Source organism: Meriones unguiculatus, chromosome 19 (genome assembly GCF_030254825.1).
Source record: "Meriones unguiculatus strain TT.TT164.6M chromosome 19, Bangor_MerUng_6.1, whole genome shotgun sequence".
NCBI lineage: Eukaryota > Metazoa > Chordata > Mammalia > Rodentia > Muridae > Meriones > Meriones unguiculatus.
Window position 1 is genome coordinate 36,902,467 of NC_083366.1, and position 27,224 is coordinate 36,929,690.

General features: G+C 40.9%; 1 protein-coding gene across 1 annotated transcript; it reads right to left on the reverse strand.

Moving 5' to 3' along the window:
* Positions 1 to 235: 235 nt before the first annotated feature.
* On the reverse strand, positions 236 to 26,899 carry Epdr1 (ependymin related 1). The gene is made up of 3 exons (XM_021646307.2): positions 26,329 to 26,899; positions 2,905 to 3,113; positions 236 to 1,802 (listed from the first exon to the last, which is right to left on the reverse strand). Exons 1-3 carry the CDS (start codon positions 26,595 to 26,597, stop codon positions 1,606 to 1,608), a joined length of 675 nt encoding a protein of 224 aa, XP_021501982.1. The 5' UTR covers positions 26,598 to 26,899; the 3' UTR covers positions 236 to 1,605.
* Positions 26,900 to 27,224: the final 325 nt, after the last annotated feature.

A 27,224-nucleotide genomic window follows, 5' to 3' on the forward strand; every position in this document is an offset into this window, starting at 1 on the left:
GGTGAGTACTGAGGGAGAAAAACTGTGCAAAACAGTCTTTGAAGCTTCCTTCCTTCGGACCCAGGCAACTGAAAACCAGACTTTTCAGATGTGACTTCGCAGGCTCTGAAGAGAAGGTAGCCAATCTGGTTTTTATTATGGGAAGTGCTTCATTTACTTATTACAGAAGGGTTTTCTCTTCCTTATAATTCAGTTCATCCATATTTATTACAAAAACAGACACATCAAAGAGTGATTTGTGAGCTGTCATTGAAACTATTTAATTGTATAGATAAATGACAATATAGAATTTTTTTTTAGCATACAGCAAGCATCACACATTTCTCTTGATAACAAAAGATGATACATGGCTAAATGAAACACAGAGATAAAAGAATCTAGAATAGTAGGTTGTATTACTGGAAGTCTCCTTAGCAACCCCAAAACCAACCCTGTTTAAAAGATGAAGAAATCAAACACTAGCAGAGCTGATGAGCTCCTCTCTACCAAGGTTAAGGCACTGACTACGTGCCGGGCACTTGCTTGGTGCTGGAGATATTAAGGTAAACAGAACACGGTACCCGTACTCAAGGGGCTCTTAGTCAGGATAGCGAAGGGCAGTTTCCAGGGAATTCTCACAGAGCGTAATGAGTATTGTGAGCAAGGCATGCCAAGCTGCAAGGTGCAATGAATTTAGGCTTGGGAGCAGCTCACATGTGAGCTCACCTTGGAAGCATGAGCAGAAGTTACATAGACACAGTTGTAGTGCAATAGAGTTCCAGGCAAGACAAGGCAAGGGCTATTAGCCTAGTGCATTTAATACTTAAAGGAGTTAAGGTAGAAGAGCAGTCTTGACCCTGACTTGAGGGCCTCCCAGTTCAGTGCTGTTTTAGAAGCCTGGCCGCCTGCTAGGAAATCCATGAAGGCTCATCACAGCAATCAGCACTCTTACACAGAAAGCAGCACACACACGGCTCTCATTCCATCTTTCTCATGTAAATACTAAGACTGTCCAAGCCTCCCATTCAAAACTTGCCTTTCCTTTCAGAGAAATCATTACTTTGTATTATAAACTTCTGCTTCGTTACAGAATAGCTACATCCATAGGGCAATGCCACAAAATTCAAGCCTAGAAGGAATCTTAAAGGGTCATTTCATAGCAGCCAAAGACAAGGATGGGATCAGTGGGAACTGTAGCTACTCTGGTGTAGACAAACAAGGGACTTTCTCTGAAAGGAGAGAACTGAACAAAGTCATCCTACATTTTATTTTCTCCTTCGATTCACAATAATAAAGTATTAATCCCTGCAGAGGCAAACTCTTTATGCTGGCCCCACCCCACCCCTTCCTACCCTGCTACACTGACAACACATCTGCACACAGAAAGGACAGCCTCAAACGGGCATTAGCTGTGTGCAAAGTGTCCCTGCTACAGTGGAGACCGCCACAATTTCTCCACTCAAGTTCCATCTGAAAATAGAGTGAGCGGCCAAGGTCAGATGTACAGGGAAGTCCACATCAGGGTTAATTTTCTTAAAATTATTTTTATTTCCAGTGAAGAATTGCATCCAAACCATCTCTAATCCATTTCCAAGAGCTGAGGTTGTCGCTTCTGCCCCTGCAAGTTCACAAGGAGCAGTCCTCACTCATCTTCTCTGGCTGCGCTCTCTGGCACGTGCTTGGTGGGGTGAACACAGAGGGGTCCTTAATACCTAGCTGCACATCAAAAAACCGTGTGGACAGGACCACAGTGTAATTTCTGATGAAGGTCTCCTGGACTGGATAACAATCCTTGGCCGTATAAACGCCGATCCAGGTTTCATCTGAAGAGGAAGAAAGTTGACCTTTTCAGAGAGAAGACAGGCAAAATTCCTGTGTGTGTGTGTGTGTCTGTGTTAGAATACAACTGACATAAAACTGACTCTTTAACTTAGTTCAAGGATGCATTCTTGGAGGCATTCACATTGTTTTACAACCATCGTCATCACTAACCTTGCTGCTTTCCCAAACTGAAAACTCTTACCTCTTCAGTGGCTTCCCATCTTCTCCTCCTCCAATACCTTGCAACCAGCGTGCTACCAACTATCTGAGAGATTTGGGTACTTCATGCACACAGTATTTATCATTTTTGACTGGCTTATTTCCCTTTACATAATGGCCTCAAGATTTATTCATGTTACCACACATGCCAGGATTTCCTTCCTTTCAAAGGATGAAAACTATTCTACTGTAGTATCATATTTTGTTTATCTACTTATCTGCTGATCATGTCTGAGTTGTTTCCAATAGTTTGGTGTTAGGAACGAAGCCACTATAAATAGGGATATACAAATAACTGTATGAGTTTCTACCATCATTCCTTTGAGTATATATTCAGAATTGGATGCCCTGGACCGTATGGCAATTTTATGTGTAACATTTTAGTTAAGTGACATACTGTTTCTCACAGACAGAATGTCTACTCTAGATGTCTCAACACAATCCCAGAATTAAAAGGAATTGTTTTGTATCCAAGCAGGCCTGCTCGCACTTAGAATAATGAAACAGGTCTGGACATTCTGACTTTAAGAAGTGATGGTGGGAAAGGAAATGTAGGTACCTAATTCAGGAGTATTACTGGAAAGAGTTCCTTTTAGGTCACTAGTCCTCATGGAAATTATGAAAAGTCTATAGCAAAGGGTGAATTCATAAGCTCCAAAGTGACAGAGGCATGCAAGTGATACTAGAAGATGGAGGTGTTTCAACAACCTAATAAAAAAGCAGTTACACATACTTGCAAAGTACACAAGGGGTCTTCTGTGGCCTTTAAAAAACTCAACGAAACATAGGACTTTCCCTAACAACTACATTCCTTGTGGGACTTAGAAGACAATTTTCCCCAGCATACACCCTGAGATGCAATGTGCGAATCCTTTCCATCCTTACAGGATCGGGCTGTCTTTCTGTCGGACCACTCCTGGACTGTGATTTGCTCCTGAGGGCCCCCGATGGAATACTGATCTTCAAAGGTAGAATTCTGGGGAATGTCGAGAGGATCCCAAGGTTCCATCAGGGGGATCTTTGCACACTGTTTGGTGGCTTGTTCAATCTGAAACATCACTCCATCCTTATAGAGCAAAATGTATTCAAATAATCTGAAATATGGAGTAAAGAAAATAGGTGAGGACTTCTATGTTAAAAACAAGCATGTCTTTCATCGGCATAGAGCCCAAATATCTTTGACAAAATTTATCAAATAAATTACTTTAAGATGATTGCAGATCATTTGTTCTTTATAAGCTTTATTTTCACCAAAACCACCCAACTGCGGAAAAAAGAAAAACGTAGAAGTTAAACTTGACTGTTCATGAAGTAAGTTCTTATGTATGAACCACTGCGTGCTAGAACCCACGCTTAGGCTCCCGGCATGAGAAGGACTGTGGGTCCCACAGCTGGCTTACAGTGATTTGTTTGGTAGGACAAAGAAAGACTCCCCTCTGTTGAGTTCCTGTAGAATTAAATCAAGGAATTACAAAAATATCCTGAAAGACAGAACTCAATGCAGACAGATAGACAAAACACCTGAACCCACTGCCTGGACAACCTTCATGAGTGATTTGGTCTCTTGACGGAAGGTACTCTGCGTATAGCCTGTGCAGTCTGGGGCAGCAAGGACAAAGGCTGAGGAACCTCCAGAGTAAATGACTCACAGAACAAGCATGCCTACATGCTATCTCCTCTAGAGACTTCATACATCCTGCCTACAGGGTGAAAGGAAGGTGTCTCAGATATAGATGTAAGCATCTATATCTGAGCCAGATATCTCTAGGAATGCTGTGTTGTACCGCTTAAAGCTAGGCAATCTTGGCTCTTTGTAGAGCTTCTGGGTTCACAGTCAGTTCAAAACTCAGGCCATTGTTGCTGTTGAGCAAAATGGGTAAAGAAGCCAAGACCTTAGAGAAAGCTTTTTCAGAAGTGAAAGGAGACTGCTCACTGTGAGCTGGGAGTATAACTAAGCGACACAGCACCTCCTGGCATGGGTTCAGTCCCAACACCACAGGGAAAATGGGTGACCAATCAATGACCTTTGCTTCATAAGCCTTACACCCCACAGAGCATGCTGATGCATGATGCATGCTCTCTGCTCCATGTCAGAGCATGAAATCATTTTCTTCACAATAAAGCATTATCAATAATGTTATCTATTTTTTTTTCAAAACAGTATCATGATTAGCATTGAACTTTGAGTTACTATAAGGTAGTATAAACATAGGATCATGACCTCATTTTATATATTAACATATATCCTGCTTATTCCAGAAAAGATATAAACCAGCTTAGGAGGGGGAAAAAACCCAACAACAAATGAAAAGATTACATGCAAATAAAGATGGGAGTAAATGTAGAAAGACAAAAAAAAGGCATTAAATGTGCAATAAAATATTGCTTAATCAGTGAGCTAATGTTGGGCTACAGAGATGGTTCAGTGGTCAAAGATGCTTGTTATATAAGCATGATGAATCCCCAGCATCCACATAAAAATGAGCATGTCAATGGATTCCTGCATCTCCAGCACTGGGTGATGCAGATGGGTTCCTGAAGTTCATTGGCCAGTCAGCAGAGCTGAGTCATTAGGTTTCAGGTTCAGTGATAGACCTGATCTCAAACCAAAGTGCAGAGCGGCCAAAGAAAGGTACCCAGGGTCCACCTCTGGACTCCACAGGTGTGAACACTAACAAATATATACACCATACATTCACAACATACCACACACATGAACATCATTTTAAGTGGAGCTAATCTCTTATGATCCGCATGCAGGGCCCACCATGAATAAGCTTTTTGAAGTGTGGGGTTGGAATGCCAGTATTATCTCATAATCAGCTAACTCTCCAACACAATAGAGCCTAAACATTCATTGACTGAATTTAGAGATATCAACAACAAATTTGAGACACAGTCCACGAATAAATATAAGAACCTCTGCACATAAGCAAATACTATCCTACTGTGCTTTTCATGACAAGTTGGCCACCCAAGAAACACTGCTGTGTACCCCCAGATGTATACAGCTGAATCATTTCTCCTCACTGTTAGCATCATGCTATATATTTCCCAGGAGTACAGTGTTCAAATTGTGATAATTTTCTCCTGAAAAACTCATATCCATGTATGTGGGGATTGTTTCTTGAGACCACTCCTATCAACCCTACAACTCCACTCTAACATCCATATCTCCCCTACAGACCTTGCCACCCTCACCAGGGCTTACTATCCAATATGAGAACGTGTGACCTAGTATGTCATCCAGATTGCCCTGGATGTGTAGAATTGGGACCGGGGGCCTACTGGTCAGGCTCTCTGTGTAACTGAACCTTCATATGTGAAATCAGAAGCTGTGTGGATGATTTCCACTATGTGAAATGAGTAAGACTGAAGAACAAACTGGCAAGAAGAAGGAACCAGCAGGCTGGGGTCCCAACAACTGCATTATTTTCTGAGGTGCTCAGAAAATGGTTATGACAACCTTCCTTTGTTCTTATAAAGCTTCATTTTTGACTTTGTGCTGCTCAGGACCAGTGCTCATTTCTGATAATGAAATGGATTCCTTATAGAGCCCAAAACAGGAGTTCTGTTTAACCAGCTTTCTGTTGCATGGCAAAGGTCTTAGTCAACAACTTGTGAGAAAGAAAAGCGCCTTGGCTCATAGCTCCAGAGGTTTCAGTCCAGCCAGTGGCCCTGCTGCTTTGTGACCAGTGAAGGAGGGTGTCATGGTGACAGCATGTAGAACAGCAATGCAAAGTTTAGAACAATGACCATTTCTATAGTCTAGTGACAAATGGGCTCCAACTGGAGCATCCACACTGAACACCCTTTGAGTGTCACCATATTGCATTTCTTTTCTGGATTTCCTGAACAGCTTCTTGGGTATCAGTGAACTTGTGCTTCTAGTTTCTGTCACTCCCACAAATGATACTGGGTCTAAGGCTTGATGAGAATTTAGCTCAAGATGCTTGGAAGAAACATACCAGTGGCGACGTATGTGCTTCCAGTATTGTCATGACAGAGAACAAGTGGTTCGTTTTCTCACTGTTATGTTGCTGACTTTGACTGCCAAGATACGTGATAATACAGATGGCTCCATTAGTAACTAGCCATCATTTTGAGTGACACTTTGTGATGTTAGGAAGATCGTGTTATCCAGGGTCGGTTTTAATTTTAATTGCCTATAAGGTGCTTCTAAATTTTTAGATGTATTTATCTTATTTATTGTTCATGAACAGCTTGCAAAAATGTGTGAGAGAGAAAGAGAGACCGAGACCGAGACCGTACCGAGACCGAGTAGAGCTTGTCAGTGCAAGTCCACGCTTCTGTAGAGGTCAGAGGAGGAAAACTTGCTGGAGTTGGTCTGCTCCTCCACCATACAAATTCCAGTGAGAAAAAGTAAGCGGCCAGGCTTAGTGGCAAGTGCCGTTATCTATTTTGATATCATGGCAGCCTTGAGCGGGCAATTTTAGATAACATTTCCTGAATCAATAATTTCAATAGAGGTTGATGTACTTAGATAAATGACATCCGTGTACGCTGCCTAATCTGTGCAGGATCACGCTGCTCTCAAGTCCCCGTATATTAGTGTGTAAACACTGTCTCCTGGTTAGCCACTAAGACTTCATTCCAACCAGTGTCTGCTCATATAACCCCGCCGATCTTTGAATGCTTGGTGAGTTTCTGAGATAGCAAGTGTCTCAGGCTCACTGTGGGCTCTCCTAGTCAGACTTGATAGGAAGCCACATAGAAACCAGCATGGGCAATAGATGATATTGCTGGGATGGCCTTTCAGCAATCAGAGCCTCTTATGTTTACAAAATCATAAATTCATATTGCTATGTCCAGTTGAAATTTAATATTGTAAGTTTTCTTCATTGTTTTTATATTTATCTATCTCTTCAATTAAAATAAAAAACCTGTTTCCAAAATTATTAACAAAGTGATGTACAAACTTTATACTATAATCAAAACTATTATGAAATAAAAATGTGCAAAAAAGTTAGGATTTCATCACAGGATTTGGGTCCTTAGACTGGAGTTTGTTGGGATCAATACTGTGCAAAAATGCTCCCACGCAGTAAGCCACCTCGCTGTGCAGTCAGACTTCCTGGTTATTAACGGTCAGCTTCATTTGTTTCAGTTTGTGCTAAATTTAGGAACTCTACACGTCTCTCCTTTGGCTTAATTCTATTATTTAAACATGGTAAAGCATCCTGCTTTGAAACTCAATATTCTCTAGAGAAACATACTGAGGGGAATCTCTCTCCTACCCTAATATCTCCCCTACTTCCCCAGACCCCTTCTGGCCAACACTTTTCATCGGCTTCCATCTTATTTTTTTCTTGGTTTGTTACTATTTTTTACATGGACAACAGCACCACACCGAATGACTTTGTTCTCTGCTGTTTGGGAGATGCAGCGTCATCCGAAACAGAGCGCCCAGGTCAAAAGGTAAGAATACCAGTGATTGTTTTAAACGGTACCAGATTTCTCTCCAGTAGACTATGCTGTTCTGCGCTTTCACCAGCAACACATGAGTGCCTGCTTTCTTTACAGTTCTGCCAATGGAGGATGCTGCCAAATGTGTATCTGTGCCCATCTGATAAGCAGCTTAGGAATCAGAATCCCAAGGCTATGTTTTAGAGGTTTAAAAAGAGAGTATAATGTCCTTATAAAATACGATACAAACTTAAAGTGTGATGCCTGAGACGCCTACACAGTGCACAGTCTAGGAGGTCACAGACGTATTTAGACATCATACTACATAAGCCAGGCTCCTGCCTTCTGACAAGTGGGACGGTTTTCATTCACACAGGGCAGTTAAACAGATTGTCGCCTGTCAAAGCAACATCTCCCTTACCTGAAAAACAACAACCTGAAAAACAACAACCTGCTCTCAAGCTTAGTGACTTTTTAATCTCCAATTTTCCATGTTTTTTTTTAATTATTTTGCTTTTTATGTCTTAGTTACAGATGTTCTTGGCTATATATAGTTTTACAATGAAAATAATTTTTACAATTTAAATAAGATTTCTTTTATTGCTTCTGAATTTGTTCATTTAAAAAGAACAAATCCATGACTTTGTGTTTATAAAGGGATGACTCCATGCCCTCTTTACCTGTTTTTCCTCTTATATTCAGAACTTATACTCAGTACTTTTATACATGCTCTAATATCTAAAAAACTAATTTTATTATGTTACTATTGCCCCAAGAACACTGTTGAACAGCCCATCTTTCCTTGATGATGTGAGATTGAATCTCCACCATGGCCTCAGTCTCCATCTGTACCTGGATCCACTTCCTGGCTCTCTTCTGCTATTGCATGTCTGTTCACCAGAACCACCTTGACCTATCTAGAAACACTCAGAGCATGCATCAACTATTGTTTCCTTTTTGTCAGAGTTTTACTAAATATTTAGGAATCTAGCGTTTTTTTCCAAATAAAATTTAGAATTAACTGTTTAGCTCAAATCAACCAACTCTTAAGCTGACAATTTTATCTTGTTTGAGTTAAATGTATATATTCCTGCTAGAAGAATACCATGTAAAGTCATCTTATCCTCCAAATATGTGTGCCTACTTTTGATTTTTATGAGTTAGTAATAATAAATATTTCCTAACAAGTTTTCACATTTCTTTTAATTTCTTTTTATCTTTTGTTTTGTCTTTTGTTGCCCATTAAGTTTATAGCGCATCATTATTTACATACACAGATGAGGATTACAAGTTTTTATTGTTAATTTTTTACTTTGCCATCTTCCTGGATTGTTGAATTTGGTCTCAATCCTTATTTTCAAAACTGACTACCTCCGTTTCCTTGAAAAGGATGTTTCATTTCTCTTTCTCCACTCTCATACTCTAGGCACCTTCTCTGACTATTCTGACTACAAAACAAACATCAGTAAAGAGAGTAGAAGTGATAGGTTGATGGGTGTCCTTCCTTCTTAGCAGAGTGGGAGAAAGACTACGGCCTCACTATTAAAATACACGGTATTATTTATCATGGTAAGAAAGTGGTGTCATTTCCTCCAAACTACTTTCTATCAATCATTTTTATTGAATGTGATCAATTGTCTTTCCATCAGGCTAGGAATATTCTCATGTGCACCTTGTCTTGGATGTGTTGAGATTTACGTAAAAGACACTATTCTTGCATCCTTCTGATAAATGTCTCTTGGTTGTGCTTTATTTTTTAATGTACTATTGGACTCTATTTGCTAGTAAGGAATTTTTAATCAACAGCTATATAATATTTGTAAGGGAAATCACAATACTTTTAACAGATTCCCATTTATCAGACAGATAGATAGATAGATAGATAGATAGATAGATAGATAGATAGATAGACAGATAGATAGATCATGAGCTGGTTCCCAATTCACTGCCAATTAAATTATGCCCACAGTTTTGTTGATATCAGTGGTGCTAACTGTATGTTGGAGGTTATACTTTGTTTACCTTCTTGTATTAAATATCTCTAATGAAAATATAGAGGGATTGCTGGATCATAGGAACATCCCTTTTCTGAGCTATTACAGCTTCCCCCAAATAGGTCTTAGAGTTTTTAACCAGATATGAAGGCTTGCACATGCCTCTGCAGGGGAGTATTACTAGAGGCTATGCTATTAGAAAAGTGGGAAAACTCACTAATGTTTTACTTTGGTGAAAAGCTTATGAACAAAGTGAAAGGCCTGGCAGAAAGCTTAGGCCATGAAACCCAGACACACTACTTACTAGCCCTGGGTTGTCTGGTCACAATTTTAGTCTCCTTATTTTTAATATCTAAGAGTGTTCCAAGGATTTAATTTTCAGAGCGCCTTTATGAAGATGATGGCAACAACGGATATTACATGGTTGACAAATGAGCCATCATTGCTATCGTGGAAAACAATGATCAGATTTGTTTATACTGTCACTAGATAATATACAATGAAGAAATTATTCATCTAACTTGCACAGGTAAAATAACTTACAATGTAGCAAAGAAAGGTTAGTTGATGTAGGGGAGAAGGAAAGATGGAGAGACAATTCTGACTGCTATGACTAATACCTTCATAAGAGGTACCATCGGCATTTCTGCTTCTTCCCCTCACCTTCCTCTTAAAGTGAAAGCTGTGGGAATCATAGACTACATTATTAGTTGCCTTTTGAACTAGGAGTATAATTGGATTTGGCAGATCTTAGGAAAACCTATGAATAAAAAAAAGGACTACTGGAGATTTCTCTCAGAAAACAAGAGAAGAATCTGTCCCATTCTACTGTATGTCAATTCTACTGTATGCACCTGCTGTTTTTGAATGTAGATGGATAACAGATGGTGCTTTTATGTCAATGTGTCACTGGCAACTCAGAAACAACATCCTAGAGAGGGAATAGCAATGGACAGAAGAAAGCCTAGGGTTTTGAAGAAACTTCTGCATGAAACTTAGGAATATGTGTCACAACTATATCCAAAGGGTTCTGAGCAGCAAATCTCTGACAAAAGTAGTGTCAGCTTTTCTGACAACTGTTCAGCATCACTAATGGGGTAGTTAAAACCCTGTTTCACACACACTGTATATTGACCCTGATGGAAGTCGTACGAGAGTCTTTCTGCCCACAGAATGAGCAATGCACAAGCATTTGGGTAATCTTAGACTCTAGAATATGAAGTCTAGCCTGGGAGTGATTTAATCTAGCTAGCTACTGGTTTAATAGTGAAATAATGAAATTATTTTCTGGCTGGAATTAGGGTACTCAGTAAAAAGGAAAAAGGTCTGAGATAGAGTCTACAGTCTGGCAAAGTCAGACAGCTGACTGTCACTAGCACTTGCATTCTTAGAAGCATATTACAATATGTGCATTTTAGGTTATAACTTAGTAATGAATACCAGGGCCAGGATTAGACTCAAAGTCTGCTCATCTATTAAACTTATTCCCATTCTCTAATGCTATGCCCCATCTTACTCTCCACAAAGGAAGCAGCGATTGCTCATCCACTCATAAATATGTGGCCACTTCAGACACACTAAATCACAGACAAGGGAGTGAACTGATATATTTTGATTACAAAAGGACTTTGGCTTTTATGGAAGATACTGGTCAAATCTTGGATTTGTTTAACATGCAATATACTAGATTAGTAATCTTCTAATTCTCAAGAGAAAAAGTCTGAGCTCCATCCACTTGCATTCTGGCATACATGAAGTGTGAGTTACACCCTACAGTAATTACGAGACACAAAAAAGAAAAACACTTGGAAAATTCACTGTTGACTTTCTGCCAATCACATGGAACTAAAAGAAAATTAGATTACTTAAGAATGCACTCTGAGGGAAAGTTAAATCAAAGTATAATTTATGTGTGTAATGTAAGAAGCCATAGGTGACAGACCTTCAGTATTTAGACACTAGTTCAAAAGAGAAAGAGAAAAAAAAAAAAGCTCAAAAACTTGAAGTTCTTTCTCTTCCAAAAATACAGCCTGATGGATACTGGCAACGTGTAGAAGAAAGACTATTCTTTCATCTGATGGGAGACACAGTATTTTTTCCTCAAGGCAACAGTTCAAGCTAGTTACAGACACTCAAAGGAATGGTCTCATTACTGAGGATCCCACAGTGTCATGGAGCATGCTGTTTTCTACAGCTATGGCACAGGGGAAAGGAAGGAGGGTGAGACTGGGCTTGCAATCAACCCTGAACTTTTCAGTAGGTAAGTGTCCTTTCTCATCAGGCTGGAGCAGAAGCTTACATTCACACTTTCAGAGAATATTTAGTGGAACACTTTTAAAAAAGAAAATCAAGACAAAAATGCAATGGAGTTAGTATAAGCTAATCCAGAGAAGAAAAAGAGGAAGTAAAAGATGATGGTGAGGAGGAGGAGGAGGAAGAAGAGAAGGAAGAGGAGGCTTACAAGGTATTATTTAGGTAACAGAAATTTAAAAACAAAAAAATAGATGAAAAAACTTAAAAACAAAATAAGAAACGTTGAAAATGCATGTAATAGAGACAAAATAAGTACAGATACTATCCAAAGAACAGGAAGGAAACAAGATTAAATTTCTAGAAATAGGAGATAGGGAGACAGAGCTGGGTAGCTCAAAGGCAGAGCAGTTGCTAGCATATGAAAGTCATTGGGCTCAATCCAGAAAACTGAAAACTTTAATTTAAACAAGAAATGAATTTAAAATTTTTATAGTGTTAGACATCAAATTCAAGAAAAATAGAAAAAAGTTCAAAATGGCAGAGAAAAGCATATTAAAACTAAACTCAGGGCTGAAGAGATAGCTAAATTGGTGAAATGCTTGCTATGCAAGAATAAAGACCTGGGTTCAGTTCCCAGTTCCTGTCCTAAAAAGCTGAGCCCAGGGGAGTGTGAGATCCCATGCTGAGAACAGAGACAGGAGGATCCCTACATCTTTCTGGGTTGGCACTCTAGGCATATGGGAGAGACCCAGGTACAATGACAGACAATGTCTCAAAAATAAGAAAGAAAGAACGAAAGAAAGAAAGAAAGAAAGAAAGAAAGAAAGAAAGAAAGAAAGAAGGACAGAGGAAGAGAGGAGGGAGAGAGAAAGAGAGAGAGGAGAGTGAGAAGAGAGAGCTTGAGAAAGAAATCTAATGTTAACCTCCGTCTAGCCTCTACCTAGGTCCACCCACATGCATACACGCACACATACCACAAAACTAAAATTAGTATGGTAAAAGACTTCACTTCTAGTGCTCTGAATGTCACAAAAAAATTAAACAAAAAGATAACTCTTCCTCCTCAAATTTTATTTATCTATAACTACCAGTACACAACATCAACAAATAAATCCTCTCAGACATTGATATTCTCTGACATAAATAAACAACCACAGTACTCTCTATGGAAAAAGTGCGTAAATTCCTTAGCTGAGTGGACCATGAATCAAAGCAGAGTCTAGACCAAGAAGAAAACATGGAAGACATTTCGGTGAACAACAGACGGAGTTCATGGTTCATGCCTCTCTTGCAGAGAGAGGGCAACATGACCAACCTCCTTACATGTCTTCGAGCATACACACACTACAAAAGCCCCTTGGTGTGCCAACAAGTGAAGGAGTTGACCTTTCAGAAGCTAGATGGTGAAAGAGGAGAGCTGACAAACATGCAATGCACTTTAAATTCCTCCCAATGCATTAAGTGGGACTTAAATAAATACCATCCTTGTTCAATAGGAAACTTTCTGAGGTTAGAAAAGCCAGGGCCCCAAAGTTTCTTTTTCAACTCCTGAAGGAGAGTTGAGATCTCACACTGGTGGATTCTCTGAGTCCCGAGAGCCCACAAAGCCAGACCTGAAGCTAGCAGTAGAACCACTGCTCACGATCACACAGTGTTGTCAGGGTGGACAGACAGAGGATGTGGTTTTGAAATGAAGACCTCCCATGCCTACAAAATATAGAACATTGCTGAGCCTAGCACCCAACAGGGCATCTCTGTAGACGTTAAGGCTGGGGTAGGTTCTTGCTTCAGAATTCTTTACTCCGAGGATGTCTGGATCATTCAGCATCCACTGTGCTCTTTCGCCTGCCAGGGAACTTCCATCCTCCCACACTGGATTCCACATTCTCACCAGCTTCCTCTGTGGACTTTTTCTGGAGACTCCAATGAAGCTCAGTATCTCCCTCAGAAGGCAAGTGCGCCTTTCTCCATCTTAACTCCATGATCCATCGGCATCCCACTGAGGCACTCCAGGCAGCAGGACTCGAGATTCCAGGAGACCCAACAGGTGACTCATCAAGAGACAAAATGAATGCTTCAGAAGCTGTGCAGCCCATGCAGATGGCCTGCTTCATTCGTCACAGCCATCCCTGCAAGCATTTGCAAGCTCAGGTACAATATTAAAAGAATCATGCATCATTATCCATCCAAACACACTTCAGGATAGTGAAGGCAATGTCATGTTCTATGAATCACCAAGGTGGCCATGTTTTATTCACAGATTAAATGGTCAATGTCCTTGTTAAAGCAGAAGCCTTCCAGAGTCAACCCCACTAGCCCCAGAAGGATCCACGCCAAACAGTGTGACATTGCCCCAGGTGTGCCATTCTGACCATCTATTTCTTGTTATAGTACCACATGTTGCTACACATAGACTCCTCATAATGTGGAAAGCCAGATACTCATATTCTGCCGGTCAGAGTATATATATAGAGAACAACCTTCCCGAAAGTGAACTCACTTCATTGTTGCAAACTCTAAAAACGTGCAAGCCAATTCCTATTGTTTTAATATCTAGAAACTTACCCAAAGTAAATTAAAATATTTAATATACGTTGCATGAAAATATGAGGCTACATATTTTACTGTCAGTTATACTGGTTAAAAACAGAGGTAAGGAAATGTGGTGCCGTGATAAGGGATTGCCTAAGTAAATTATGTGGTGTCTTTAGCTAGCGCTTGATTATCACTCAGCAGCAAGAGCACCATGAATAACGACTTTTTACATTTAAAAACTGCATTGTATATTTCCATTTTATTGTAACAGGGTTGGGAATTAGACACACGTAATATAGGCCTTCTAAGCTGAGCTAAAGCTTAGCCCTATATTCTTCACTTTAAAAATGTAAACACAGAAATAGAAAAAAAAAACAACAGGAAGCATATGTGTTAGGGTTGTGGATTCTGGCTGAAGGACTAGGAGTGGATGATTCTTATTTTATTTGCTTTTACAATTGTCTAAATTTTTCTGTCAAGGACATCTATAATACCAATAATACAAATTCATAAAATGACACATATCATATATTTATTATCACATTTGTCCTTGACACATATTTATTGAAACTTACTCTCTGCCCAGAACTCCTTAATACAGGGGCTCCAAACATATACCTCACTTCAGAGAAGACAGCTAGCATGAAGGGTAGGCAAGTTAGCTGATGAGACAATAGCAGACAATGACAGGAGCCGAGGAAGGGAGCATGGGATATGATGGGGAGGGCCCAGTAGGGAGGATTGTACTGAGTAGTTACGGAGGCCCCTGTAAGAATATGGTTGGCTAGATTTTGAGGAGGAACCGGGAGCTCAATGATGACAGAATCAGAAGTACTACATCTGTGAAGCAGCCAGTGATGACATAGTGTCCACTACAGGATGCAGCCTGTGGGAGCTATAAAAATCTCCTCATATATTCAAGTGTCGCAGCAGTAAATGTGTTCCATAAGAACTTCTGGACTATTTTTACTATTGTCTCTTTGAGATATCCTTCTATCACGAGTATAGAGTATCACAATCACTCATTTCCTTACTAACTGGTTCAAATGATTTCAGGTTCTATCCTAAGACACTGGAGAGGTTGCAAAACCATACAGAAATCCCCGACCTCACAGTCTCCATGTGGGGCAAGGTAGTTGATAGAGCAACAAAAAATATTACAGAATATTAGGTGGTGACCAATATCTTGACTGCATAAGACATATGAGCATATGAGGATACTGAAAGGGAAGAGAAAACATTCAATAGTGGAGTAGTTCTGGAAAGAAAGTCTTCCCGGTTAAGTGGAAAGAGCCAATGCATTTATCTGAACACAATTACTTAGGTTATCATGCTTGAAAACAGAGTAAAGGAGGCCAGAGGAAAGGCATGGGTATAACAGAAGGATATTACAAAAATCCATGAAAGAGACAGTGATGGTTGAGGTTAGGATAACAGAGAAGGTGTGATCAGATTCTGAGTATCTTTTGAAATCAGAATTAGTTGGATTTATAACCTGCCCTTCGGCAAGAGAGAAGAATGATTACAACGACCAACCAGAGTTTTTGTACCTAAGTTAAAGAAGGGATGTGTTAGCTGGGCACAGTGGCACATGCCTGTAATCCAAACACTAAGGGAGGCAGAAGCAGGAGGATCTCTATGAGTTTGAGGTTAGCCTGGTATATAAAGTGAGTCTAGGACAGCCAAGTCTACCCAGAGAAACTGTTTCAAAAAACAAAAACAACAACAAAAAAGAAGGGGGTTGTTTAGTTTATTTATGTGTTTGTTTCTTTGGTTTGAGTTTGGTTTGTGCTAATTTGATTATATGCAGAGGAAACATTCATTTTTGGACATGGTAAGTTCACAAAGTCCATAGATTCCAAAAGAAAACATCAATCAGGCAGATGGATCTGTTAGTGCAGAGGTCAGGAAAGATCTCCAGACAGGAACTAAACACGTGGGTGACCCCCAAGAAGAGGTGACATTTAAAGCTATGACTCACATGACATCACCAAGACAGAGGGTTTAGACAAAAAGTAAAGAGACGGAATGTCCAGCCCTAGACCTTTTTCATCATTAACAGTGCAGGGAGCAAGAAGAGCAAACAGACTAAGAAGATGAAAGCGGCAGAGTCTGAAGAGAGGGATGGATTGGTAAAGTGCTCATTCTGGAAGTATGAAGACCTGGGGCCAGATCCCCAACACCTATGTAAAAGCTGGCCGTGGTGGCACACGCTTATAATCCCAGTTTCTAGGGAGACAGAGACAGGAGAAGCACTGACAGCCAGTCTGGGGAAATCCAGGCGCTCCAATGAGGAACTGAGGAATACATCCAACATTGACCACTGGCTTCCACATGCATACACAAGCACACATGTGAACATGTGTACACACACAAATAGATACTAAATAAGTACGTAAATAAAGAAATAATTTTTAAATACTGAGAAACACTAGGAAGGAGGTGTGATGAAAGGCAAGTAGAAGGGGACACCCGGATGGGGGATGTGCTGAGTGGGAGAGTTGGAGATGAAAGAAGAGCTGAGAGGAATTTGGAGCTCCTGGTCCTGCCCAGAATATCCTCCATGGAGCCACGTGACAGTTTGATTGGATATGCTGGAGAGAGCCTAGTGTGACAGAAATTGGCCCTAGGGTGAGCTACACTTTAAATAGAAGGGGAAAATGAGGTTTCGACTGTTATTCTTCATGAGACTCTTTTTCATTAAAGATGGGTAAAATAAAAATTTATGAAGGGAGAAATGATAAGTTTTTACTGGAATTGGGAAATATAAGACTACCCCTTTATTTCCAGGAAAAATAAACCACTAATTGGTGGCATATTTTCAGGTCTCTGGGCATGTGGCCCTTGACCACCTTCTTTAAGGTCAGAATTATGAAGAAACAGCTCAAAGTCATTGAAAAAAAAAAAAGATGTTTCCAGAACAGCATGGTGACCACCTCTGACTTCCATTCATAAGTTTTTCTTGATTTTCCCTAACTCTGCTTGGTTATTTTATTCCTTTTATTCACTGCCCATTTCTATTTCTCCACCTTTGAACTCCAATATCTCTAGAACCTCTTAAAGCAAACTTCAGTTCTTCCAATAAAGTCTCTCATTTTTTTTTAAAGAAAATAGCATTTCACATCAACATGGCCTATTCTGTGAGGCTTAAGATACCAAAAGCAGTGCATTTTCCTGAGTTAATAAAACAAAACACCATTTCTAGTCATCAGAGATGAAGAGAGAGAGCACGCGTCAAGGAAAGAGTCATGCTCAAGCCTTGAAGTCATGCCTTCTTGAAATTAAAGTCCAATCCATGCACAAGAGTGCTCATACTCCCCCCCTCCCAAGACTTAGAGACTCTCTTTCTCTGCAGGTCTACAGTGACAATGACGCCAGGTTGATGAATTAAAGACAAAACAAATACCTAGAAAAAAAACGTAACTTGCCTTTCCTCTACCTCTGCCTGAACAATACAGACTACTGCCATTAAAGAGGCCAAATGCAGGTTTCTGTAAGGTTGCTCTGGGGGGCTGAGCCTCAGCGAGGCAGGAATCACTGTGGGGAGGAAACACCTTAGCTGTACAATTGGTTTTCAGTGAATCTGAGGATGAGGTCTTGTTCATTTGTTGTGTGAAAGGAGAACTACAAACTTGATGGGGACAGGAGGGGAATGTACCATGTTATGCTGAACTGGAATGGAAAACACCCACTGATATACCTCCATGGATAAGGATTGGAAATTTAGAGGCAAAGGTTTGAACGTGAGCATATCTGTGGATGAGTGGATGAGAAAGTGCCTGAGCACATGTTTGTGTGTATGTGGTGTGTGTGTGTGTGTGTGTGTGTGTGTATGTTAAAGCCCCTTGTTTTTTCCACTGAGCAAGCCTGGGAACAGTACCACTTGAGAGCAATGAGCATAACTAGACTACAGATTTGGACCTCCAACTGTTTTTCTCCAATATCAGTGACTAGGACTTCTCGTGAAGCATCTTATTCCATGGGAAATAACAGGTGATTGTGGAATATCTTACTGTGCCTCAAAAGAATAAGAAATGTTCTAAAAACTATCAAAGCCATCTGGGAGAGGCTCCTCTGGCAAACTGAGAAAGCAAAGCAAAACAAACAAAAAAAATGCAGTGAGATCCTTGAGTCTGTTCTGAAGTATATTTGTACTTTAAACAAATAAGTAAGTTTAAAGTTTGATGAAGAATTGGAATGAACTAGATGTAAAAAAAAAAATCTTCCCCAAAAAATTACTTATTAATAATAAAGCAAAAAGGTGGCACTTGATGGTGATGCAATGTGACAGACAATACTATGTGGATAGAGTGGTCCTACATACAACAGTGGAATACAAACAGTGCTAGCTTTAAGACACTTCATGCTGAGTAACTCAAAGGCAAATATGAAGCAACAGAGGAACACTGAACAAAACACCAAATACCAGCTGCAAGAAAGACCTTGGGAATTGTTCTAGACAGCAAGGTACCAGAGACACAGTACCCCAATGTCATGCTTAAATTTAAACTGTATTCTTTTGCTGTAAAGAGCACAGAAAAGTTAACCAACAAAACCTGGAGATACCTGGGTTCCAGATGGCAAAATAGAGCCAGTGTTGACTTTCTGATTCATAGTTGTGCTGAAGGTACAGAGAATGCCCTTGCTTATTAGAAGCACAGACTGGGGTATCTAAAGGTCAAGAGCATGCTTAGTTGCCAACGAACTCCCCAACGGTTTAGAGATTAAAAGAAAACCCTCTTTGTACCATAAATGTAAGCAGGAGATAATTTCAAAACAAAGTAAGATACTGCGTTTGGGAAAGAAGCGTTATCTTCATTCTCAAACACATAAGAACTGGTCTTGAAGGACCTTTCCTATAAGCAATCCCATCCAATTCTTATGATAATGGAGTGCCAGGGAGGAGAAGTGGGTTCTGGGCTCAGGGCCAAAGCATTAAATGGTCATTTTTTCTTTTGCTCATGAGGACACATTTAAATAAAAGGAAGGGGATCGAAAGAAGCTTAAAATTACACACACACACACAACAAAACAAAACAAAAAAAACAGGGTGAAACATTTTTAGAATCTATTTCAAGTTTGCCACACTATGATAGAAACAATTTGATGTAACAGAAGCACTGATATGATTGGCAATCCTGTATCTCCTAAGCGAAAACTACTTAGAAACTAGGCATCACTGAAATCAAAAGATCAACACCCTATGGCTGTCTAACATCATTCCCTACAGTTTTCAATACATGTGGTTAGTTTCATGGAAGAGCAGAGAAGACAAATGCTATTCTGGTCTCTGGGAATGACTAAGACAGACATGAGTTAATCACTACTTGAATGAGAATTCACTTGCTACCTCATCTGTGACATACTTTTCACCACTTATAAAATAAAAAGTTCTGATCAAACATGGAATATCAACCCTTGAGTGGCCTATTAAAATATCATATCCATGTGTGTTCATTCAGTGAGTCTGCCCTCCACGTGTGTAGCTTCATTAATCTGAAGCCACCATCAGCAAGCAGGAGTATGTGGCTGGTGCCCTGCAAGATTCGCTCACATCTACTCTGCTCCCCTGACATAAAGATCACCGTATTGGCTGAATTACAAAAATAATCAGCTTGCCTCTCCTTCAACCTTCCCCACATAATCCCCATGAGTTTAATCCAGAAATCAGAAGAGACAGCTGGAACAGGAAAACAAAATAGTATCAATTGCTAATATTTCCCATTCCTGATCCAGGCTTGTCTTATCTGAAGCTCATGAAGTGTTTTAATCTTTTCCATCATCTCAGGGAACAGAGATCCTGGAAAATCCTAGTCATTCCCCGCTAACTGTCGCTGGGATTTTCCATAACTATCTGGAAAAGGACGGAGCTCTTAAGAAGTTGATCCAATTCTACACTTACATCTCAACTTACTAGTAAATACAAAGAGACAACCATCCATATTTTTTTTTCCAAATAACATCTGGTTTCTTGGCCATACTGCTGTTATTTGAAACCATTTCGAGTTTGTACCAACAAATCTACATTTAATGAATGTAAAATGCATTTATGCACTAAACACTCTTTTCTGCCCCTGATGTAGGAACAGGACTGTGAGAGAAAACCCAGTCAAACACTTGGGAAGAAGTAGATTGCAACTGCCTTCTACAAGCCATACCGTGAAACCATCACATGATGGTAAGAAGACAGAGAAATGGGGTTGCCCCAGAAGGACCAGAAATCTAGGCCAGCCAGACTGGGACTGTGGTTTAAGCATAGTGTACATGTCTGAAACACACAATAATTAGTTATTAAGTTATGAAGGAATGAGACTTCCTGACTCATGCCAGAATGGTGCCAACCTGTGTTCTGTTCAGGATAGGAGGAATCCAGAATAGCAGATAATAGGAGGTATCAAAATTGTAAAAAGAAATGCATTGTTTTATCTTCAACTTCTCATGTATCTTAGTTGGGGTTTCTATTGCTGTGGTAAAACGCCATGACCAAAAGCAACTTGGGGAGGAAAGGATTTATTTCAGCTCACCCCTTGTAACCCATCAACCAGGGAAGTCAGGGCAGGAACTCAGAGCAGGAACCCAGAAGCAAGAGGCCATGTTGCTTGCAAGAGGCCATGAATTGAGTGTTGCTTACTGGCTTGCTCCTTCGTGGCTTCTTTAGCCCACTTTTTTTGTACCACCTAGGACGACCTTCTCAGGGATGGCACAACCCCCAATGAGCTGGTCCCTCCTTTATTAACCATTAAATCAAGAGAATGTCCCACAAAGAAATTTGGTGATGGGCATTTGATCAACTGAGGTTCCCTCTTCTCAAATGACTTTAGCTTGTGTCAAATTGAGAAAACCCAGCCAGCACAATTGACCCCTGCCAACTTGACACACAAATATATCACTATTCAACTACAACCTTTCCTTTCTTATTTGTCCCCAAGATGTGATGTTAATATTAATTTAATTTAAAAGTCCCACAAAAACTTACACAACTTACAAGTTCAGCCTCTTTAAAATATTTAAAAGCTCTTTCAAAGTTCCAAGCCTCTCTAATAACTCTTATCTCTCTAAAATTCCAAAGTCTTTGTAAAATTCCAAACTCTCTTAACTGTGAGCTCCTGAAAAAAATAAAAAATAAAAAGTTACACATTTCTTATTTCTGAAAGCAGAAGCCAGGGCACAGTTACAACCAGATTAAGGCAAAACTAAAATGCAACTGTATAAAAAGACATCTGGGATTCATTCATAGATTTCATGATCTCCTGGGTTCCTCCATATCTCCACCTCTGCCAATGGCAACACACACAACCTGTCTCATAGGTTCAGTCTACCTCCATTCCACATTTGTCACTATCTTTGTCAGCCGCCCTATGGTGCTGACATCTTCCAAACACTACTGCAAGTGGGTTGGCTGTACCTTCACCAACAGGATCTCTTCAAGGACTCTGACCCTCCCACGTGGTGTTGAGCTGCAACTTTTCTCCATGATCTCTTTAATCCTGGAGTTTCTATCATAACTGGGGCTAAGCCTTCACCAGTGGCCTCTCCTGGTCTTTCATAGTGCCAAACCTTAGCTGTTCTTCAGGACCCCATCATGCCTTCACAAACCAGTACAGCCTGAAAAACTCTTGTATATTACTAAGTTAGGTGGCCAGCATGAGATACAACCTTGGCCCCCTTTGGACCACTGTTCCTGTGTTGAACCTTAAGAAATGTTGCTGAGGAAATTTTGCTTCAATGATGCTGGTCTCTTCTTAATCACGGCTGATTTTTCAGCCTCAGCTGACAAGTAACAATTGTACCAACAAAGAAGGAGAGGTTTCACTTTAGTTGCTATTAATTCAAAATATTGACCAGCCACAGAGCCTTTAAAGAACTCTCAAACTTTCATCTAAAAACTTCACAACCCAGGCCAACATTGTCTACACTTTTCTCCACATTATGTTCTAAGTTTCCATAATATCTCATTACACTCTGAGCACCCAATGGCTTTTCCAGCCCAAAGTTCAAATGCCATTGCAATTCTTCCAAAAACATAGTCAGGTCTATCTCATCAATATCCTACTCCTTGTATAAATTTCTGGCTTGATATTTCAATTGATATGATAAAAACAACATGATCAAAAGCAATATGGGAAGGAAAAGGTTGTTTTATTGTACATTTATATATCATAGACCATTTTCAAAATCAGTGTAGGAACTCAAGGAAAGGACCCGAAAGCAGGAAGTGAAGCATTAGACACGGAGGAACACTGTTTATTGGCTTTCTTCCCATGGTTTTCTCAATATGACTTATTATATCACCCAAGACCACCTGCCGAGTGGTGGCCCTGCCTCCAGTGAGCTGAGCCTTCCTGCATCAATCATCAATCAAGAAAATGCACCACAGATCAATCTGGTGTGGGAATTTTCTCAACTGAGTTCTCCTCTTCCCAAATATTTGTTGGGAGAATATCTTATGTATTGTATGGATGCAATACCTGTCAATAAAAAAATCCGATGGTCTACAGCATAGGCAGAAAATAGGAGATGGGACATTCAGCAGTCAGAAAAGATTCTGGGATAGAGCCATATGTGGGAAATTCTCCAGTCAAGATGTAAGGAGGACAGATGCAAGGTACTTGAACATAGGTAATCAGCCATGTGGTAAAATTTGGGTTAGTATAATGGATTATTTTAAGTTATGAGCTAGTCAGAGAAGAGCCTAGCTATAACATCTAAGTGTTTATAAATATGTAATAAGTCCCTGGAGCATGGAGCTGGGAGGAAAACCTACAACACCAACAGATATTAGCTTGTTTCAAGTTGACAAAAACAAACAAATGGAAACTAGCCCATACAACCTAATAATTATTAAATATTATATCGGTGGTGGGAAGCTCAATGTTGTGCATAAAACTGAGCCTAGAACAATCACCAGGCCTTTGTTCATGTATTTGCTCCAACTCTTTCCTCATAACCTCCTGATCATAATTTGGCTTCTCACATAGTTTTGAATTCAAGGAGAGAATGATCTAGTCTATCTCTGTGGATTTGATACTACTGGTCTCCATGCCAGCTATGAAACTTGTTGAAATATAGTTTAGCATTTGAGTCTTTGCACTGAGTCAGTTCCCAGAGAGAGGATATTTGTGTGTGCTGCTCAATCAAGAGTGTGAGTTCAGAGGGTCTGTCAGAGTCTAGAAAATAGGAAATTAAATTCACCAAGGTGATGGTGGTGGGTGCCAGGGGAGCCACCTATGACCACTCACTAAACACCTTCTCAGACTATAGCATGAGATAATGTAGTATATGCTCCACGTAGTTTAGCTTATAGAATCCTCACAGTCTTCTAATAAATTGGTTGCTATAAGTATTCCCATTCCGGTTTTTAAAAGAGGAAACTGACTCTCATAAAGCTACAGTAATTTTCAAAAGCTCACTTTCAGAAACCAGACTTAGGCCTAGGTATATCTGACTATACAGACAAATTCCTTAAACAGTTTTAACACTCTTTGGGTAAGAACGAATCCTCCATCTTCTCCTGGTTACATTCCTTAGCAATGGCAGTGAACTCTGATCATTTCAGCCCATATTAACCACATCTACTCACCAACAGGTAACCCCTGTATAGTCATCATAAATATGCTTAAAGAGTAGTGTCCCACCTTTCTCTGAGTGGAGAGAGCAATCCCTGTTCAGTGCTACCAGTACAGTTATCTCTGGGTGCCAATACTGGCAACTTGCTGGGCTCCTCCCTTTTTTTTCACACCCCGCTGTCTCTGATCACTTGTATCTCACTAACCCTGTAACGCTTCCCTAGCGTAGCCATCTGCCCAGTTTTCTTTACATCTGAAGTTTCTCTACTAAATGGCTTGAGTGTTTGAACCTTCACTTACTCTGTATTGCTCTAGTTTTTGTAGACCACTTGAGAATGAAAGCTCAATTACACACCCTGTGATCTTTATGCTACCTAATGATAGCATTCTGCTGTTGAAACTCCTTCAGCATGGCCTTTCACCACTCTGGGCCTTTATTCTTCATAGTGACTGGTTTGCTGGTCTTAGAATATACTTGATACTTAGAATATACTTTTAATTTCCCAGTTGACAACATAAGAAGCTTGTTATGTGGTATTGGCCCCTGACAAAGTTTTTTTTGTTTTGTTTTGTTTTGTTTTGTTTTTTTCTACATGTCAGTCACCCCCGGTGGATTCACTTAGGTGTTTGGGAGCCATTAATTTTGGATATCACCTTCTCCAGGAAGCCCAGTTATATATTCACCATAGCCGTATTCATCACTCCTCTGCTAATCCCTCATCATCTTACCACACAGGGATAATTATTTTACAAGACTCCATCCTTAGACTATTACTTCCCTGAAAATCAGAACCCATTCCATTCATAATTAATACAATATCTGCCATCAACAAAATCTTACTGAATTAATATGAACATAGTATATTATAGATGTAGGAATTCATGCTTCTTTCATGTTCTTGAAAGTCTTTGCACACTCTCTGAATCTTCCATAGAGACACTGCTGTGTCATGCCTTCCAGGCACTGATGTAAATAAACCTGTCCCTATATATCCAAGGAGGATTGGAGCCAGGGCCTCTATGGGTAGCAAAATCCACAGACGCTCATATCCCTAACCTAAGTATGAAAAAAAAATTGGACACAGCTTATAAATACCCTTCCATATATTCTGGGTTGTTTACAATAACAAACATAAATGTTATTCAAATGAGTTCTTTATTGTTTAAAGAACAATGGTAAGAAGAAAAGTAGGATGCATGTGCTCAGTACATGTAATGTGATGTCACGTATTTTCTCTCCATGGTTTGTTGAATCCTCAAAAGCAGAATCCAAGAGTAAGGTGCTTCTTTCTCCTGCATTTGGCAATGGGTGGTCTTGCACCCTGAGGTGGTGGTTTGGAAAGTTCTGTCTTTTCCATATTTTAGCCGAAAAGCCCAACACTTCAACAGCAGATGCTTCTAGGTGAAAACGGTTCTGTGCTAAAGCTAATGGTTCCATTTACCATCAACCTTACTGCCCACTGGGGTCTTACACCATGGCCATTCATTGTATCGCCTTGTGGTGCAAGCGCCGTGGAGAGACACCAGGGTGACTGCATGAAATACACTGGGAGATAAAGGAAGGCTATGGGGAGGGGGGAGGAGTGGGAGAGACAGTTGGCGATCTTAAATTAGAAACTAGGTCTTAAAGGGGCCAGAAGCAAAGTGACGTTCTAGAAAAGTGTCTTCTATCATCACAAAATAGAAAGCTGAACTGACTACCATTTGTTTGCTTGTGCGTGCGCGCCTATGTGTGCTAGCATGTCCTCCCATTCTGCAAGTGTCGTGATCAATAAAAGTAAGATACAATTAATACATTGACAAGTGAGGAAAATAAGTAAAAGGTGACAGCACTTACATCCAAGTGGAGTCTTAAGGTGGTAGCACACATGTTCTAACGTCAGTTCAGTTTTGAGGTGGCGGTACATATATCTAACGGGAGTTTTAAGTAATTTTTCGAAAGAAAAAAGGTGTAAAGAAAAATTTTTAATATTGTAATAGGGTAATGAGTTGTGAGGAAGTTTTAAAAATCATTTCCCCACACTTTTTACAGTGTTGTACGATGATTCACGTGGTGGACTGGAGGAGAGAACCAATTCCAAGCTGTCCTCCGGCCTCTACACTGGGAGGGACAAACACCCACCCACACACACACACACACACACACACACACACACACACAGTGTCATTTATTTTTTAAATTATAAACAAATGTAACTTTTTTAATATTAAATATTATGTATGTCCCTTGTAAGTGACTTTTAGAAAAACACACGCCCTAGGCTGCAGGGGGCTCCAGGTGCCAAGAGCCTGACTCAGCGAGAGAAGCCTCGGGACTAATCTGGACTTAGGCTGCATGGCTTTTCCATGCTGCCCTTGCTGAGTCCTTTCTTTGCCTGCCTCTGGCTTGCTGGGCAGACCATGCCGCCCTCAAGTGCCACTATAAAGTTCTTGGGGGTAGAGAGGAGCCTGGAGCAGCTGGAGGTCTAACAGAGGTGCCAAGCCCTGACCTGGAGAGCCCCTGGCCCCCAGGCATGCCCTTCCCAGCCGCCTACCTCTTACAGGGGATCAGCGCCTTCCTCTCGTCCAGCACCCGCACGCGCTTGTTGAGCCCGTCGTAGGACAGCAGGGCGCGGCTGTTGTGCCCGCTGCTCTGCTGGTACAGCACCTGGCGTCCCTCCCACTGCTGGGGCGCCTGGCAGGGCTGCGGGGTCCCCGCGGAGCCCGCCATCCCCAGGCCGCACAGGCCGCACAGCAAGAGGCCGCACAGCAGCCAGGTGCCTTGTGGTCCCCCGACCAGGCGGCGGGGAGCGGGCGCGGTCATGGTGACCGCCGCCCCCGGGTCAGCCGAGCCCAGGAGGGAGCTGGGGCCCCGCGTGGGCGCGCGGAGCCTTCTCTCCGCGCTGGCGGATGGTGTGCTCCGGGCCGCGGCTCAGGAGAGCTGGTCTCTCCCGTTTTTCCGTTCCAGAGGCTCCGGGGCTCAGGACACCGGCCTAGGGAAGGCGCGTGAACCGCCTGGGAGTTCTTTCTGCCCTGGCGGCTGCCTACTAAAGCTTTTGTTTTTTTTTTTTTAACTGCTCTCTGCTGCCAACAGGAAACGCAGCGGCAGTGATGCCACTCGCTTCCTGAAGGGCATCGCGATTTAAAGGGTTTGGGGCGGAGAACAGAGAACGTGCTGAGAAGGGACTGTTTCTCCAAGATCTGCAAACCGTCAGAGGGGGCGATTTCAGGAGGAAAGCAGACACGCGGCCCCTTCTCTGGCTGCTGTGGCTTGTTTCTCGGCAAAATTGAGACCTATTTCTTATTTTATTTATTTATTTATTTATTTATTTATTTATTTATTTATTTTGAGACCTATTTCTTACAAACTAAACGTGTCACGATGGGTCCTTCGTGAAGAAATGACACTAACACTAATTGTTGTGGCCGCTGGTAATTCGCAGGCTCAGCC

Coding starts and splice junctions, on each gene's coding strand:
- Epdr1 (XM_021646307.2), bottom strand. CDS start 26,597: ATGACCGCGCCCGCTCCCCGCCGCCTGGTCGGGGGACCACAAGGCACC. Junction 3,114..26,328: donor GCGCTGATCCCCTGTAAGAG/GTAGGCGGCTGG, acceptor TCCATATTTCAG/ATTATTTGAATACATTTTGC. Junction 1,803..2,904: donor CAGAAAGACAGCCCGATCCT/GTAAGGATGGAA, acceptor CTTCCTCTTCAG/ATGAAACCTGGATCGGCGTT.